Genomic DNA, 18,987 nt, shown 5'->3' with positions numbered 1-18,987 from the left:
CCGAAGTCACTTCATTTCTCAGAGCCTCAATTTTCTTCATTCATAATGGATGTCTTTTACTCCATCTCTGATCTGTTTGAGGTCCTCCAAAAACTTAACAAAACTATCTGACATCTAGACTGGGCATGGTGGCTCATGCCTGTAATCCCAGCACTTTGGGAGACTGAGGTGGGCCGATCACCTGAGGTAAGGAGTTCAAGACCAGCCTGACCAACATGGGGAAACCCTGTCTCTACTGAAAAAATACAAAACACTAGCTGGGCATGGTGGCGTGCGCCTGTAATCCCAGCTTCTCGGGAGCATGGGGCAGGAGAGTCGCTTGAACCTGGGAGGCAGAGGTTGCAGTGAGCCGAGATCTGGCCACTGCGCTCCAGCCTGGGTGACAGAGCAAGACTCCGTCTCAAAAAAAAAAAAAAAAAAAAAAATCTGCCATCTCGTTTCCTTTTTTCCTGGTGCTGTGTACAGAGGACTTTGCACTTTCCTCCAATTTTGATTCCGTTTGCCGCACATACCGCTGAATATCTGTGAAATGTTTTCTTCCTTTTAAAAATCTTCTAATGTCTACCTTCTCTGTACCTTTTATTGTGTGTGTGTGACTATAAGAAAACCACTGTATTCTTCTTTCTTTCCTTCCAGTCCCTGTTCACACTAACTAAGGTTTTGGTACGACACAGGGCACTGAGTATGCACAGTATAATTGATCAGCATATCTACTTATGAATTTGGTCTGAGATTTTTGTCTGGATTTCATATATGTTTCTCTGTATAAATATTGCTAGTGATACATTTCAATCTTTATTATGGATGTTTTTTAGACTGAAAGTAAGAGACTGATTGGACTATATTCCTTCAACTTGACTTAAGAGGCCCAACATCTTTATTTGTGTATGTGGGCTGTGTGGTGTGTGTGTGTGTGTGTATTTATCAGTACTTATTAATGATTATGAAGACTGTCTGGCTTCTGTCAGGTCTAATGTACATATGAAAAAGTTCCCAAAATAGATCATATGTTAGGTAATTTGGGAAGCTTTTAAGATTGGAGAGAATTTTCTTTTTTATTTGTTTAATTGAATGTAGAAGAAAAATGATGAGGGAAATGGGGTAGTGACATAGAAATTGAAATCTGGCTAATTCTTATATTTTAAAACAGGAAAGCTGTGAAAAGATGAGAGTTAAGCCTAAGATGACATTAAATAAATTAACAGAGGAAACGACTTAAGTCTTCTATTGGCTGCGATAGGCAATTGTGTAAATCTGGTTCTGTGATAACTTTTACTACATTTTTCAAGAGGCGTTTTATAATTAACATGAATAAAGCCAGGACTGAATATTTTTATTCAACATTTTCACATACAGACTATAGTTATTTAATATTTCTTCTAACATGCTCATGGTATAGAATTACTTTTAAATTTTGATATCCTTATTATACAAAGAAAAATGTGCTAAAATGTATACAATTAAATTATAATCAGTAACCACTGGCCATTGCAATAACTATTAACAAAACACAATATCTAAATTACTAAAGAGGTTTTGGTTACATTGATACACATTGTTTAAAGACTAATTTATGAATATAAGGTGTCTTTATTGATTTAAATAGGCCTCCTATCCTTGAACTATATAAGGAAAAGATGATCTTAAAAACACCATTAAGTTCTGATCTAAAATAGATTTTTTAAGTAAACTTTATACATTTAAATTTTCTTTGTATTTAGATATACATGTATGTATTTGTGTGTACATATATAACACCCTTTTCACTTAAACAGGATTAAAATGCATATTACCATTTTCCAAGAATTCTACTCATTTATCATTAATTCACTTGGCTTTTGGTATGTAGAAAGTTATTTTCCCATTTTGAATTCATCAGAACAGGTAATAGCTATATTCATTTCCTAGGATTGCCATAACAAAGTAATACAAATTTAGTGGCTTAAAACAAGAGGACATTTATTTGCATAGTTATGAAGACTAGACCTCCAGAGTCAAGGTGTTGTCCAGGCCATGCTCTTGAGGAAGGCTCTAGAGAAAAATTTGTTCTTGTTGCATCTGGTGGCCTGATACTCCCCAGCTGGTGGCAATATACTAACTCTTCCATAATCTTTCTGTCGCTTATGTATCTCTGTCCAAATTTCCCTCTTTTGAGAAGGACACGAATCACTGGATTAGGGCTCATTCTAATCCAGTATGAACTCATCTTCACTGGATTATATCGGCGAAACCTATTTTGAAATAACATCCCATTCAGAGATTCGAGATGGACATTCATTAGGAGGACCCTATCCAACCCAGAGCAGAAGCACACAGTGGTCAGTCATTTTGCTTTAGCCTGCAATACCCGTGTTGCCACCACGAATTTACACTATTTCCTCCAAAAGCAAAGCAGTCTGCAAGAGTTGGCTAAGCATGATAGTAGGTAGAGCTGGTAACGAATATGTCCAGCTTTCTGCCACCCTTGAAGGTGGGACTTGTGTTTTAGTTTGGTAGTGAACACATAAGAAATCGTGTTCTTCCTTCCAGCCAGTTTCACAACCATGTTCTGCCTTTTCATTTGTTTGGAAAATGAGGGCTTCAGCAGCCTGGGTCCTGGAATGAGCATGATGTGGAGGAGTTCCCGGCTGATTCCCAATATGACAAGAAATCGCCCTTTTTGTCTGAGATCTTAGAATAGTCTGTATTTGTAGAATATTCATTCTCAATGGGGATGATGGGAAGATGGGTCTTGGGGCAAAAAAACACACTTTTCTCTTTACATATAAAAAACTTTATATAATTACTTGTATATACAGTGCATAAGCATATACATGTTTATTACATAATGTATACAAATGATATATAATGACTATTATATATTAAATGTATTTAATATATTTAAATCTATTATAAATATATTCATTTGTATATTTAACAATATATTATATATATTAAATTATTAATATATACATACATTAAATTATTAAATTATAATGTATATCACATTAATATAAACTAATAATTATATATTAATTTATTTATATATGCTTAATATATAATACATTAAATTTAATGTAATGATTATAATACATTATAATTATACATAATAAATATATATTAAATATGGAGTTTATATGTTATATTGAAATTCCATGGGGAGATATTAGGCAGAAATGTATAAAAATGCTCCTGTGTTACTCCATTTAGGCCGTTATAACATGATACTGTAAACTGGGTGGATTATAAACAACAGCGATTTATTTTTCACCATTCTGGAAGCTGGGAAGTTCAAGATCAAGGCACTAGCAGATTCCGTGTCGGTGAGGGCTCTCTTTCTGGCTCATGAGTGGTACCTTTTCACAGTATCTTCACATGGTGGAAGAGACTGTTTCTCCAAGGTTTCTTTTATAAGGACACTAATCCCAATTATGAGGAATCTGCCCTCATCACCCAATTACCTTCCCAAGGCCCTACCTTCTAATACTATCACACTGGGGGTTAAGATGACAACACGAGAATTTTGAAGCCAGTGGGAGGGAGTGCAAAAACATTCAGACCATAGCAGTTTCTTAGAGAAGTGACAATGAAAAAAATGTTGAGAAATCACTGCTGGCGAATACATGAGCCTATCCTGGGTGATTCTGTAGGCTTTGTTGATACTGCATATGAGTTCCAGCTACAGACTATGACACTTTCAAAGTTACATCATCAATTTGAGCTTTCATTAACTACTGTGAATTATGAGGCTAAACCACCTTCATATGCTTCATGAGAATTTAATAAGACAATTAATTTAAAAGGTGTATTGCAGTGCTTGTCATATAGTAATTGTTTTAAAAATTGGGGTATTCTTTAATTTTAATAATATTAACCACAGTTTAATGTCCTGTGAAGAAATACATTGCAACATAAAGTTTAAACGAATATTTAAACTTTAGGCAACATTCAAAGTAGCTGATTATATTTGTCAGCACAGGTGAAGTCCTAAAACAAAGAATTCCAAACTTCGATAATTTGACACATTACAAGGCATCTACTGCTCAATTCACAGTCCAAAGCATACAGCAGAGAGTGAGATGGTCTGAGTCTGCTTACACACTCATCCTGAAATTCGTGTATTTTATCTGATGGCTCAGTGTTTTCTATTTGGCCATCCAAAAAGTGAGGGAACAGCCAGAGCACCAAGGGGTATGGTGTAGACAGGACCTTAGAGGGCAAATCTAGAAGGGTCTGCATTCCACTGGCCAGAACTCAATCACATGATCCAACACAACTTCAAGGAAGGCTGGGGAATTCTGTGTGGAGGAAAGGAGGGAGAGGATTCTTAGATAACAATCAGCATTGTCTCTGTCATGATGGAGGATTATTAGTACACTCCAATGACCCTAAGTATTGTAAACAATTAAAATGTACACTGGGCCAAGTTCTTTAAATGCAACATCCAACTACCTTGTGAATAGGCACTATTGTTATCTTTGTTTTATAGTTAAGGTAACTGTAAAGATTGCACTGCGAGTACCAAAATTAGAATGCAGATAGGTGCTCAACATCCAATTTCACAGCGCTATCTCAGTATTCTCTATCGTGTCCTTGTTTAGGAAGCCATTCATTATCCCTTCTCTTTGCAGAGATAATTGAGTGGAAATGCTACTTCAGTGTTAAATTAGAGAAGACTAATATTTTCCTGATGACAAGTGAATGGTTTACTTAAGAATACTGTGAAATCTCCTATGAAAATCTTTAACATTGAACAGGTTTTCATCTCTTTTTGATAGTTTAAACATGACTCAGAATGAGGGCTGGTAACCAGACTACCAGAACTCCTATAAATGTACCTCTAGCTTTGTGACGAAATGTGTTTTTAATGTGTTTGGTAGAGAAGCGAGAAATAAAATAATAGGTTAAGTTACCACCTGGACCTAAGCCAGTTAGAGAGACAAGCTAAAACAACAACAGCAACAACAACAATAAGGAAACAAAATAACCTCATGCTTATCATGCCATATAATTTTCATTGACGTTGTCTATACTAGCCATACCTGAAAGTCTAACATTTGCTCAAAGGCTGAAGAAAAAGATTACAGATGAGTAATCTTAGAAAAATGAAAAATTACGATAAAAATTTGATGAAAATTTTTCACATTGCTAAAAACCAAAAATTAATTTGGATGACAAATCTGTTATATTAGATAAAGTGTAAATTTATTTACATTTTATATCTCTGATAAATATAAGAAACTAGCCATTGAAACTTTTTTTTAAATTATGCAAAACTAAAAGCAAGTCAGTGACCTGAGGGGGTTCTATAAAATTTGTATCTAGTTGTCAAAAACTGCAGTAGCATTTTTCAATATTAACTATCTGGTCCTTTGGATCCTTTAAATTTGTATTAGTATATAATGAAAAAGCCAAAATTGTTCAGATAAAAAAAAAAATCACTTACTGCTATCATCTTTTTTGCTAAGTGAAAGACAAAACAGTAGAAACTGCTTGAGAGAGTGATGTCTCACTCAAATTGAAATATTATGATATGAAGTATGTGTCATATTATGGCATTATTTGCAAATTTATAAACTTGGGTCATGGAGATTTTTTTTATTTATTTCATTTTATCACTTATGGATGACAATGTGTATTTCCATCTCTAATTTGAGCAAAATTATATGACTTATATTCCTGGCTGGTATTGTATCTAACAACTTAAGAACTTAGTATTCTTTGTAAAACAAAAACAAAACCAAAAACCAAAAACAAAACAAAACAAAACTTCAGGTATTCCACAAGTAGTCAGAATTTGTTTTATCAGGCAGAAATAAAATAAACTGGATATTGGAAGAAAATCAAAATCTGCTCCCAAACAGATTAGTTCTTCTACATGATAAAACCATAGACAGTTCAATTAGATTACATGTAGCCTTGGATTAATTCCATGATATTATTGCAAGGGAGAATAAGCAATTTTTTTTCTAATTTGAAGTATCCATTATGAAACATGCCTAAAAGAGATTCAGTGAGCATACAACTGTAAAAATCCACGGGTATCTACAGGACCCATGAGTGTCACTGGCCTTTTCCTAAATCCTTACAATCTCTTCTTTTTATGAACAACAAAAAATTCTGTTTTGGATTTAAAATAAATTTTCCTATTAGGATTACAGCTATGTGTTGCTACAATTTAATTATACAAATTCCAGATTGGAGCAGATGGACTTGGAATCATTTGGCAAAGAATCAAAGGGATTTTCTTGGGTTCATGAAAGTGTGGTGTAAAATTAGCAGAAAGTGTATTATTTTATGTCATTGAAGTTAAGCTATATACTAAAATAATAATATGAGTAAAAAGAAATGATAAAATAATGGGCAGGAAAAAATATCCTTGCACACACATTAACTCTAGCCTGTTATGGTTAATGACTGAAGTTGCACTTTCAAATAATAAGTGGTTTTGTGAGGCTGACAATTCTGCTCATTTTGTAAAACCATTAGCCTAGTACAGATGAGACATTATCATCTTTACTACCAAAGATCTACTTTTTAACTTTAGGTTTTGCAATTTACTAAGATGGGGCTGAGGGGGTAATGGACCATCTTGAACTGACACTATGAAGGTAAATAAAATCTCATCCGTGACCTCTAAGAAACCTCTAAGTGACTTTTAAAATTCAAAATTTTAAGGTATACATACTTACTTGGCTCTCAATGTTACATACCACTTAATGTAATATTTTGTTTATTCAATAGTTATGTTAATTTGGAAGTATCACCGAACTCTTCAATCAAGATAAATAATGATTTTCCAAATAGATTTTGGACTCTAAAGGAAGAAAGATTTTCTTTCTTGAAATTACGTGATTTTATTCTGCAGAGAAAACTCTTTTAAATGAACTATTACTATATTTTGGTCAACTTAAATTCCAGATTAATAACTCCATGTAATAGACCAAAAATGCTATTCATAAATAGCTCCAGAGACAGACTTATATAGAGACAAGGATTGTTGACCACTTCAAATAAATCGAATCAAATCAGATACTTAGAACATATTTCAGAAGAACAATATTCATTTTATCTTGGCTCCCTCAAATCCTTTCTGGAACAAGGTCAAGTGTAATAAAGAAAATATCATGTAGGGACAAATGAGCCATCTCTCTATGATCAGAATTTTTAATGCTTCACTTACTTTAGTTGTCCTGTGTCCTTTTGTAGATAATAACCCATACGTGTCATTTAATGTGATGTTTCTGTATAGTGTAATAAGATAATCTTATATAGAAAAATTCAAGCTGAGCAATGGCTTTAAAGAGGTTCTTAAATTTTGAAGAAAAATTGATCACATATTTCTGTATATTTTGGTACACTGGGGGTTTCTGAAATTGATCAGAGTAATGTATTACAGTGTTACACTATTTATGCAATGTGGTGGATGTCTTAAATCAACTTAAGTTCTTGAGAACGTAGATTTTTGGTTCAGGTCTGAATTCAAAGGAAGATTGTGCCTTTTATTAACTTGGGTTGATTATCTAATCTTCATTTTTCTCATCTGTACAATGGGAATAATGTCTACCAGACAAACCTCTTGTAGGAATTTAACAATATGATGAATTTTAAAAAAACTAGAATTCCCTGACATGTGGTTGGTGCTCACCACATGGCAGTATATGCTAAAATTACTATCATGGATCAAACCTTTGATTTTTCTGTATATGCTGCCTTACAATTATAACAAGAACGTGTTGAAAAGAGTAAAAAAGTGGATTAGGGTTTTGCAGTTTTTAGCACATCCTTGGGGAATCTGGTATGAAAAAGAAATATTTAATATGTTACACTGTGCAGATTTCCTTCATATGGTTATTTTATATTTCTCCTGGAGTAACAACTCAGAAGTTCAATCACAAAGAAGGCCATTGGATAACCTTACCCAAATTAGGGATAATGACAGTCTCTTACAATCTTTAGATGTATTAAAATATATAGGCACATTTTGAATATATAATACCATTCCAGGTTTTACATAAAAGAAGCCTAGATTTCCATGTATATTTATCTATTCAGCTGTTGTTTGGAAAAGAAAAAACAATTTATATTTAGAAAGACATTGAAGGCAGATCCCCCATTTGATTTTTCTGTATCTTAAACTCTTGGGTTTGGTGGTCATGGAGCTTCATTGTTCTAAGCCACTGTTGTTTCTTTTTGGCTTAAGGAAAACCTTATTTTATTTATTTATTTATTTTTAGCTAAAGCACTGCTAAAATTTAATTTCCAACTTCTACTAGAAGCTTCAGATTTTAAAGACTTTCCTTTAATTAAACATTTGGAGTGAGAAATCCATTTTTTATATAGGCAGTGCTCACTAAAAGTGTCAAGTATAATTGAAATATGCACATTTTTCTAGTATAGATCTTATATATCTCAGAGGGTAGTGCCTTTGTTCTTTCCCAATTAATGTTGTCCATAACAAATTTCTGATGGTGACTCGTTACTGTTGCTAATTTAGTGTGAGACGTTTGGTCATAATCCTAAACCATCATTTGGGATGAAATTCTTATAAAATAATGTTTTTTTAGTCACATTTCATATCAAATGAGACACTGACAAAGCTTTCTTTTAAAAAATCAGTTACAAACTTGACTACAAGAAAAGCAGAAAACATGGATTCCAAAATGTTTTGGTAAAAGCATTATTCCATAAGGTAGCTAGTGTATGGCAAGCAACAACAACAAAAAACATTTAAAAAATGGCACCAGTCTAAAATCATTGGTTTGCTTTGTCACTTTTAGTAGGTAGTTATGAATGCAAAATGTTGATGCCCAATAAAAAATGCCAATATAACCAAACGGATTTCCCTCATACAAAGCTCTTCTCTGTATGATGTAGTTTGTCATACCCTACGCAAGGATAACTTTTTGTGAGTAAGGCAACATTTTCTGCCCTAGAGGACAATGGCAACTGTGGTAGGTTGATTTCCCCCAATCTATCCCTTCTGTTTCCCACACACACTCTTTCTGCCTCTGAGTGATTTTATAGGTTACTTAAGGAAAGGCATTTACAGATGGTGAGTCTATCAAGTATAAAATAGAATCTATATTTTGCCTGATAAATAAATAGTCATGAGAAAACACTTCTAGTTGAAATCCTCCAATGTATTCCTTTCTGTGAACCATCTTAAAATTAAAGGTCTTATAAGTCTAGATGATGTGTGAATTCCTGCATTATTAGGAAGACTCTATTTTCAGAATATCTTAAAAATTTCACCCGCATAAGGAAATTTGCCCGAGATAAGCTGGTGGTGTATATTATTTGGAGACATGAGCTAGACATTGTAATCTTGAACTGGGTAAACCAAGCCCAAGTGTTTAAAATGAAAGTTTTCAAGAATTTTAATTACTTTCCTGTTCCAGAGATAAAAGAGATGTTAATAGTGCACTTTTGGATTTTTCTAAACCACAGTATTATCCGATTTATTGGACCTTTGGGGTGGCGGGGAGTGAACAAGTTTCTCCTTAATAGTTAAGCCTTTTTTCATGGGGTGCTGAAACAATAGCACATTCAGAATTATTACCGTGAGAATTCAAGTGATTCAACTTTAACAACCGAATGCACTTTTTTTCTTCACAAGTAAATACTGTAGATTAAAAGTGTGCTGAAATTACTCTTAATGCTTTAGCAAGAAGAGTGGTTGTTTCATTCTTTGGCAAGACTCTTTCATTACCGTAATTTTCAAGCGTGCTGAGGTGTCCTAATGTCTCTTCTAATTGCTTGAATGTCGCTGACCTTTTTTTAAAACTACACACAGCGCCCATAATATGCAAGGGAGGCCTAAATTAAGTAGCAGCACCAAAATGCATCCACCAAACAAAGGCTCCTCCTCAAGGGGCCCCTTACGGAGAGAATCTTTCCTGACATTTTCCAGTAGGGGGAACTAGAGACTCACCATCAGCATTCAGCTCGGCTCAGGGACCCGCGTGCGTTCCTCTAAGCCGCCTTCTAATCATCTGAACAGGCATCAAACAGCTACCAGCCAGCCTGTGATCACACGTGGGCCCGGCCACACCGGGGCACCGCCGACGCTGGCATCCCTGTGATCTCACGCGACCTTCCTTAATCATCCCCGGTCCTGAATGGCATCACTTGGTAGCCTTGGCCTTAACCTTCAGGGTTTCGTCGTCTTTGGGCTGAAATTCGGCTTCTTTTGGAGCTTCCATGAGCTCAGCTGGGTTTTCAACCTTCCACACCCAGAGCCTGCGTTTTCCGAATGTCCTTCTGGAGGTGCGGTCTCTGGAGGGGAGAGACTTCGGGACCCCCGCCCCGGGCTCTGGGATCCCCGCTCCCCTGCTTTGCACCTTCTGCGGAACTCCCTCGCGCTGCGCGATCGCGCATCAAACTCATCTTCGAGGGGTCACAAGGCAACTGAGTAACCCAAGGGGGGTGCCACCCCTTCCTCCCCCTCCGCCCCTTGGGGATGCCGCAGGGGGCCATAGATCTTGGCTAAAATGAGCCGCCGGAGGTTACTGATTTCTGCCCCCCTCCCTTTTCCCCCTTGTGCTTTTTAACCGTATAGGAAGCATCTATCCACAACCTTCCAGTCCAAAAGGTCTTATATTGCGTTTCCTTCCCTTGCCTTCCTCCTCCTCGGCTTCTCGTGTGGCTCAAAGGTGGAGAGTGTGTGTGATTTTGACGGGTAATGAGGCTGCGCCCCGGGTCCCGGAGGGTGAGCTCCTTCAAGACCGCGCCGCAGCTCCGGAGACGGAGCGATGAATAATTAGGCCGGGCTTCCGTGAAATCGCTCACCGAGAAAATTACCTGCCCATTAAACGGGACGCGGCGAGGAGCAGGCGCTGGAGCCCACCTCTGCCCTCCCGAGGCGGGAAGGAGGGGCACGCGGGGCGCGGAGAAGGGGACGGAGTGCACCGCGGGCCTCGGCGCTGGGCAGCCGGCCGGGCCCCCGCATTGGTCCGTCTCGGTCCGCCGGGACTCTCCGCTCTCCCGGACCCTCCGGCTCCCCAGCGGGCAGGCGCCCCCGCGTGGGCGGGCGGGCGGCGGAGTCTGCGGGCGGCGGACGGAGTCTGGAGGTGGAGGCTCCGCGCGCCCCCGCCGCCCCCGCCCCTCCCCGGGGCAGACTCCGAGCCGCGTTCGTTCCTCCCCGCCCCTCCCGCCTCCTCGCCTTCCCTCCTCCGAGTGCTTCCACCCGCGGCAGCTGCTGGAGGAGGCGGACGCTCCGGGCCGGGCTGCCGGAGCAGCGGCGGGGACCGGATCGCGGGGACCGGCGGCTGCACCGGGCGAGCGGCTGGACCGCCCTGGCGCTGGGCTGAGCGCTGCCTGTCTCCGCCGCTCCCGGGCTGGGCTCACACGCCCGGCTCTGCCCGCGCCCGCAGCCGCCGGGTGCACCTCGCTCAGCGGCGGCCCCGCGGGGTGGCTGCAGCCTCAGCCTCCGCCTCCGCCCCCGCCCGGCCCCTCCCTCCCTCGCTGGCTGCTTCCCTCGCTCGCTCCCTCCCCGCCGCCCCACCACGTAGGAGTTCGGATTCTCCACCCGAATCGTCCTGATTTCCCTTTGCCTCTCTTTTGGAAACGAGAGAGGTGGAGGGAGGCCACCAGGCTGCAAAGGAGAGAGAGGCCCGCCAAGTCTGCCCGCCTGCAAAGTGTTGCTCTGACACATCCTCATTATGGAAGTTAAGTAAAAATATATACATATTAAAAAATAACTCCGGACGTGGATTGCTACGGAGAAGGAAACCGGGGGAAAGAAAACCAGTAGGCAGGCCCATGGTTTTTCGGCAGCGTGCTGGCAAGTTTGTGGAACACTTTCTAGGAATTAGGTCTTTTCCTCCCCCTTCATCATCTTGACTTCTGAAGAAAGAACTTGGCTTTGGCTTGCAGTGGAGCCTAAGGAGAGAGGGTTAGACACACTTGAATCATCCCTCTGGCTGGGCTGCATTTGCGGGAATTTAGGAAGCCAGAGTGTTGGAAAATACAGCAGCCTTCGAAGTGCCCTCTGTTAATTTGGATGGATCTAAACGTGCCCCGTTCAAGACCTTTCCACCGGCCCCTTCTGATCTTGCGATTTGCTCTTCTTGACTTTAATTAGTATCTAGGAAAGTCTAAAGTTTGGACCTACCTCTTTTTTTGATACTTATTTTTGTACTTTTGCTCTCTGGGATTGGTTTCTTAAACAATCTGGATCCTTTTTAATATGTCAAAATGAGTCTGCTGATGTTTACACAACTAATGCTCTGTGGATTTTTATATGTTCGGGTTGATGGTAAGTTAAAAATGCTTTTATCTTTTTTTTTGGCGCCCCCCCACCCCCCAATCCCCCAAAACCATTTCTTTTAGAATTTGATGTGGGTTATAGATGCAATGACAGTATGTCTGTTTGTCCGTTTTGGCCAGGCACGGGCTCCTTGGGGGCAGACGTTTTCTTTAAGTCTTTTGTTTCTAAACTGCTGCAAGTGGAACATGTTGGTAGTCACCTATTGTTGTTCTTGTTGTTGTAATTTACTTAATTAATTAAGGAGTTGGGTAATAAATGATGCTTTCCCAGTTTTCTTAGAAAAAGAAATATTACAGTACATCTCCTGAAAGAGCCTAATACTATTGTGCCTGCTCTCTGTTTGATGTTTGCTCTTGTGTCTGAACTTTGGCTTAGACATTCAAGTGAAGAAATACAGTCACAGACACTCTAAGGAAGGTTCAATGGGTTAGGAATTGGAGACTGAGATCAGTGTGTATCACCTGTGTTCCAGTGAATGCTCTCCTGGCGTTAAATCAGAAGGAAGAATTTAGATCCTAGGGAGAAAACTGTCAAAAGTAAGACTGGGCGAGGCTCCACGAACGAGGAAGCATCAGCTATGGGCTGGCCACAGGAGTGGGACACTTAGCTCAGTCCGCAGTGGCAAACACAACGGGGGCCTTAAACAGGTGCTGTAGGTGTCTCCCTCTAGGTTGAGTCAGTCTGTCAAGCCCACAGCATTCTGCCTCTGATTCTCTTGTCTTTTGTTCCGATTTGGTTTACTGGGATATTTTCACAGGATGTCAATTTCTTGTGCGACTATTGCAAAATCCTTTTTTGTGGCTCTTTTGAATGAAGAGTGGAAATAATCGTTAACATGCTTTTTGGTTTGTATTCAAAAGAAAAAGTTCAAAGAATATTTGCTATTAACCTTCTAGAGGGTTTAATTTTTATATCGATGGAAATAATTGGTATAGAGGAATACTAGATTTTTTTTTTTTTCCTAACTGGATTGCAGTACTTTAGGTTTTTAATTACTTACTGTACTTGTAAAGAACCTAAAGTGTATTAGTCCAACTGTTCGAGCCATCACAATAGCTTGATGCCACATAAACTTTCCTCCAGCATTTGCATTGTGGAGGAATTCATTATTTGGGACACTGCCTATTTTTGCCCATCTGTGGTAGCTAACTTTGTTCCTGGCAGCTAACTGCTGCGTAGAGCCCAATGTATTGGACTCAAAAAGGAAGGCTTTCTATAAACATGAGGCAATACAGATGAGTTTACCTACTGTCAAGTGGCTGTTTTCAATCATGGACTACATGAGTACCTTTGCCCCCCAGCGATAGTAGGGGAGGGATGCATGTGTGTGCACTGCTTCTCTCTTTTCCCAGTCTAAGCCGTAGACGTTCAGGGTTTAATTATTGTGAATTATACTATGGCAACATCTGTAATCATTTTTCATGTATTTTCAGTACATTAAAATACATGTACATTGCCGTAACAAAATAGGTTTACCTGTTTGTCCCAGGTGTGTTTGATTTTCATGATAAGAAGACTTTGGTATAACTTTTTAAAGAATATGTCCTCATAAATCATGAATTTACATATCTCCATAACAGAAATGCATGTATAAACTATACATTAGACTACAGAATTATCATCAAGGGTTTTTTTATATATGTATTTTTAAATCAGTGTGTTGCTAGGAGGAATACAATTAAATTGCTCAGTGGAAGTGACAGAGGAAATCAAAAGAGCTTGGTGTTACAGAATGTAATTAATATACCAGGGTGTTTGGAGATATATGAAACAAATGCAATTAACCAGCTTGCTGGAACAGCAGTAGCAAGTCATCATTTCTGTCTGCTTTCCCTCCCTCCCTCCTTTCATTTCTCCCTCCCTTGTTTCTCTCTCTTTTATTCCTCTCTCCCTTCTCTCCTTCCTTCTCTCCTTCCTTCTCTCCCACACCACCCTTCTCCTGCCCCCAAAGACAGCCTAGAACCTTTGTTCTGATTTAACATTATAGGATAAGGGGCAGTTTCTGTCTGGGCCACAGTTAGGCAGCAGAATTCATAGTAATGTAGTGAAAAATGCCAAAATTGAGGAATTGAGACTGAAAAGGCAATGTTAAATTTTGTGTGTGTGAAACTAGTTTTGTATTTAGCATCTGCTGTGTCAATAGCAAAGGAAACCCTGGACACTCTTACTAAATTAGTATGTAAATCATACGTTTGACATTGGATTGCCTTTGGATACTTCAGAATGACAGTTTCTCCATGGGGATGGTTGAAAATTTGGGATGTGGACAACACTGCCCTCTAGGCTGTTTCAACACTTTGAGACTCAGTGTTCACGTACATAGTGAAGAGGTTGGTTTGTAGGATCTCTCAGCTTTGTCACTCTTCCAGGATTCTATGATTTCTATTCACTTATTCTTCTTAGAGGTGTGTGCTTATACTCCACATGAATTTCAAATGTAGAGAAGCTTGTACCATTTCAAAGATATACTGACCCTCCTTGTGCTAGACACAGATATTAATTTTATTCAGTGACAAATGATACATAGATTTGCATTGATATTTGCTTGGTGGGTTATTTGTATGTGCGTTTTTATAGTATATGAAAAATGTTAGAGTTTTGCCACCTCATAGAAGCTATGTGCTAATATTGTTTATATTTTTTCGCAGTATCGTGTCCCTGTAGCAATCCATAGAGAACAAATATTAAGTTGGTTGAGAACTGTAGATAAACTTTTCTATTTGGGATGTAAATAATGGTTTTCTTATTGATGCAGATTAATCACATCTAGACTTTTCTGTATGATCATATAGGAGAATGTATGTTAAGGTTAGCCTTTATTTTCCAGCTTTTCTTTATTTTTGAATAAGAATAGGGTTTTGCAGTCATTCATGGGGAATTAATATGAACTATGGCAAGACTTTTAACTTACATCTATATCCCATATATTGTATCAATCTGATAATTTTACAATACTTGTGGAAAGGTGTTTTAAAATGAGAATTTTTTTTCATCTTTACCCTTTATTCTTAAGTGAAAGTGGCCTACATGATATTAGGGGAGATAAATATAATAAAGATTATGTATGTGCATAATGCAGATGTATAATCTCATAGAGGTTTATACATGTTGCTAAAGTGCTTTTTTTCAGTAATGGGCTTATTATCATAGCCATATGTAGTCTATTTCAGAACGTAAATTGTGTGCAAGTCACCTGGAATGTGTTCTCGAAGCTATGCCGTGATGCCACTTGGATTGGCTTTGTTTGAATAACCTTTGATGCTATGCAACATGTGGGCCATAAACCAAAAGGATTTCTTAGAACATTAAGCAAGAATATCGTTTAAAAAAAAAAAAAAAGTAATGATTATATAAAAAGAGCAGTTCTGGCCATCTCACCACTGAGCAGCTTGTATAAAATAGCATGTTTGACAATCAAAATATAGGCATGTAAGCACATTGTATAAATTGGGATACATATATAGCAACGAAGGGAGCTGACGTAGGTGGGATATGTGTGTGTGCCTAGTAATATCTGCTGAAATAGTTCCGGCGGTCTCCAGGAGGTACATTTACTTCCCATGTGCAATTTGTTTTCGAAGAGTATCAGAAAAAAAGATTATCATCTTATTTACTATTTCTCCGTTTCCTCCTTTTTTCCCTCCTTCTCCTCTCCTTCTCTTTCTTCTTCTCATTCATCGTTTCTTTCCTTATCTTCTTATTCTCTTCCTCTTTTTTTCTTTTTTGGATCTAATGAAAGGAATTAGAGAAACATTTGAAGAGTGAAGAAGATACGTGAGGGTGTTTCTTGAGTGATAATTTAGAAAATCTGTATTTAAAGGAAAAATGAGAATAATATTTTACCTTTAGGTATATCCAACTGGGGTTTTGACTTTCTCACTTTTCACCCACAATACTATATATAACTTTATGCAGAATGCATTGCATAGATCCTATCATTTTCTAGTTTAGATAAGTAAAAGTTTTCAGATCTGAGTTTAAGCAAACAGTGATTTATAAAGTGCCATTTTACAGATTTATTTCTAAAGAAAAGTGTTGCTGTGTTTCTTACAATGTCTCCAGGTATAGATCTGTCAACCTAAATCAATACATCGGCGTGGATACTGCTTTTCTTCTTCTTTTGAAAAAATACTATATAAAGAATGAAGGAATGATTATAAACTCTTTTTTAAAAATAAATACTCATCAACTCTATTAATGTTTTAGCAGTGTGTTATACAATGATAGAAGCATAATATAGCAACTAGGGTAGCATGCTTACCCAAAATACCTGACTCAAAACAGTGTGGGAGTAATGGAGGCCTCCATCCTTAATGTTTTCTCTGCCATTTGCAGCTACTCCTTAGGATCTTTCATCTATCACATGAGTTTTAAATACATGTTTGGTTTGATAATTCTAAAATTGCCGTAATCATTGCATGAGGGATATAAGATCCATAAGCACATAACTTGGCCGTTTCATATTCTGTTGTATCTCCAGTGCTTGCATCAGTGCTTGACATACTCACCTGACTACTTGACGGCTTTGCTTCATGTCCAATGAGAATACACAAAACTCAAGGCTAAGACAGAATCTTCTCTTTCTAGCCATTCCCATCGCAGTAAATGGCTTCCACCAGTCATGGACTTTTTCGTGACCCCCAGTGAGGAACCATTCTTCACTTGTTCTCACAACTTGCATTCAACTTGTTCTCAGAATTGTACAACCATTACTACAATCTAACTTTAAAATGTTTTTAATTACCCAAGAAAGAAACTACATACCTTGTTCCACCATCTCTCTACCAACCACAAGAAACCACCCCTTTACTTCTATCTCTATGGATTTGTCTTTTCTGTACACTTTATATAAATGCAATCATACAATATATGATGTTATTTTGTGACTAGCTTCTTTCCTTTAGCATAATGTTTTCGAGGGTCATCCATGTCATAGCATGTATCAGTACCTCTTTCCTTTTTATTGCCAAATAATATTCCATATCATTTATCCTTTGGTTTACTAGTTGATGAACATTTAAGCTGTTTCTGTGTTTGGCTATTATAGATATTGCTGCTTTTAACATCCATGTACTAACTTGCATGGGAACATACGTCTTCATTTAATCTGGGGTGGAAATGCTGGGTCGTATGTTTAGTCTGTGTTTCACCTTTTGAGGTGAGCGAGACTATCTTCCAAAGCAACTGTGCTACTTTATATTCCCATTAGCAATGTATGAGGTACATATTTTCTTTTCATTGATCATGGAAGGAAAGAGTTGAAGGGCCTTATGAGTTGGATATGATGTTTTGAAGTGAAACCATTTTATATTATAATACTCTGTCTCAAATCCCCAGTAGTCCTGATTTCTAATCCCTTCAGTGATTGTTGTCTTCTAAGTCTTCCTCAGTTGCCACGTAAAATTTTACGAAGATAGTACTTCAGTTGAACTTGTCACTTTTAGCAGCGATCTCAGCAGTACTAAATATAAATCATAGAATGATAGCATCTCGGAGCGATTATAAATATTTGCAGCTATACAGCACAATTGTCTTATTGGTTGGGCACATGCAGAACTGAAGCTTAGAGATTTTATGTGTCTTGTCACAGATCCCACTGCTGCTTAGTGGTAGAGCAGAAACTAGACTCCAGGGATGCTGCATCTCTGTACCATGCTTCTGCCTATGAGAGCCTGTTTCTGGATTCTCAGCCCTGGAACTCCTTAACAGGAATTCCAGGCTCTTGTTACTGAAAATGACCAGCTATTTTCTGAAGAGTCCACGAGAAAATTAGCTTGAATATGTTTAGGTTATTCATTTGATTCAACACATGCATATTGACAATGTAACTTGCTTGGCTCTGTGAAGAACATACTGACCTGTTACAATGTTCCCACATTCAAGGAAATCATGACTTAGTCGGGAAGGTACTAAATGTTCAAGTGACTAGAACAAAAAGTAGCGTTTGATAAGAAGTTTGAAGGTGTACACAGTATAGCCTTGGGAACTCGGATAAGGAATAGGTGATTTCCAGCTGGTACAATCTGGGAAGGGTCAACACCAAAAGGGTCTCTTAACCTGGGCCTTAGAGGAACAGTGGGATTTCGGTGGGCAAAAGGATTGGAAATTGAATTCCAGGAAAAGAAGTAACCAGAAAAATGGCATGAAGATGACAAAGGGGTGCTAAGGAAAAGGCAAGAAGTTTAGATTGATTGCAACATAGTTTGCCTGTAGGGAAGAAGGATAAGATGGTTGTTGAAAGACTACTGAGCAAACACTACTGAATGAATATGAACAAGTAATTTAACCTTTTTATGCCTCAGTGCCCTTATCTGTAAAATAGGCATGGTAATAATGTATATCTCATACAGTTATAATGAGAAATAAAATATTTTTAAAAATATAACGATATATAGGCTGGGTGCGGTGGCTCATGCCTGTAATCTCAACACTTTGGGAGGCCAAGGTGGGTGGATCACCTGAGGTCAGGAGTTCAAGACCAGCCTGGCCAACATGAGGAAACCCCTCTCTTTACAAATTTTGTAAAAAAATACAAAAATTGGCCAGGCATGGTGGTGGGCGCCTGTAATCCCAGCTACTCGGGAGGCTGAGACAGGAGAATCATTTGAATTCAGGAGGCGGAGGTTGCAGTGAGCCAAAATTGCGCCATTACACTCCAGCCTGGGCAACGAGCAAAACTCTGTCTCAAAAAATACGTATAGCAATATATACAAATAAATATATATACACAAAATAAA

General features: G+C 38.3%; 1 protein-coding gene across 22 annotated transcripts in view; it reads left to right on the top strand.

Annotated features, from left to right (window-relative positions):
* LOC105485558 (roundabout guidance receptor 2) overlaps window positions 1-18,987 on the top strand; it is a 1,382,758-nt gene that overhangs the window by 762,065 nt on the left and 601,706 nt on the right. For 7 of the 22 annotated variants that reach the window (XM_011747915.3, XM_071089548.1, XM_071089573.1 and 4 more), the window contains exon 1: window positions 11,479-12,238. The exons of the other annotated variants lie outside the window; for them this stretch is intronic. In XM_011747915.3, coding sequence (XP_011746217.2) covers window positions 12,178-12,238 — 61 coding nt within the window. In that variant the 5' untranslated portion in view covers window positions 11,479-12,177. Of the gene's footprint in view, window positions 1-11,478; window positions 12,239-18,987 lie in introns of those variants that run through there. 22 annotated transcript variants of the gene reach the window in all.

This window comes from Macaca nemestrina, chromosome 2, assembly GCF_043159975.1.
Source record: "Macaca nemestrina isolate mMacNem1 chromosome 2, mMacNem.hap1, whole genome shotgun sequence".
NCBI lineage: Eukaryota > Metazoa > Chordata > Mammalia > Primates > Cercopithecidae > Macaca > Macaca nemestrina.
The sequence above is the reverse complement of the archived record's forward strand: the minus strand, read 5'-3'. Positions and strand labels throughout refer to the sequence as shown.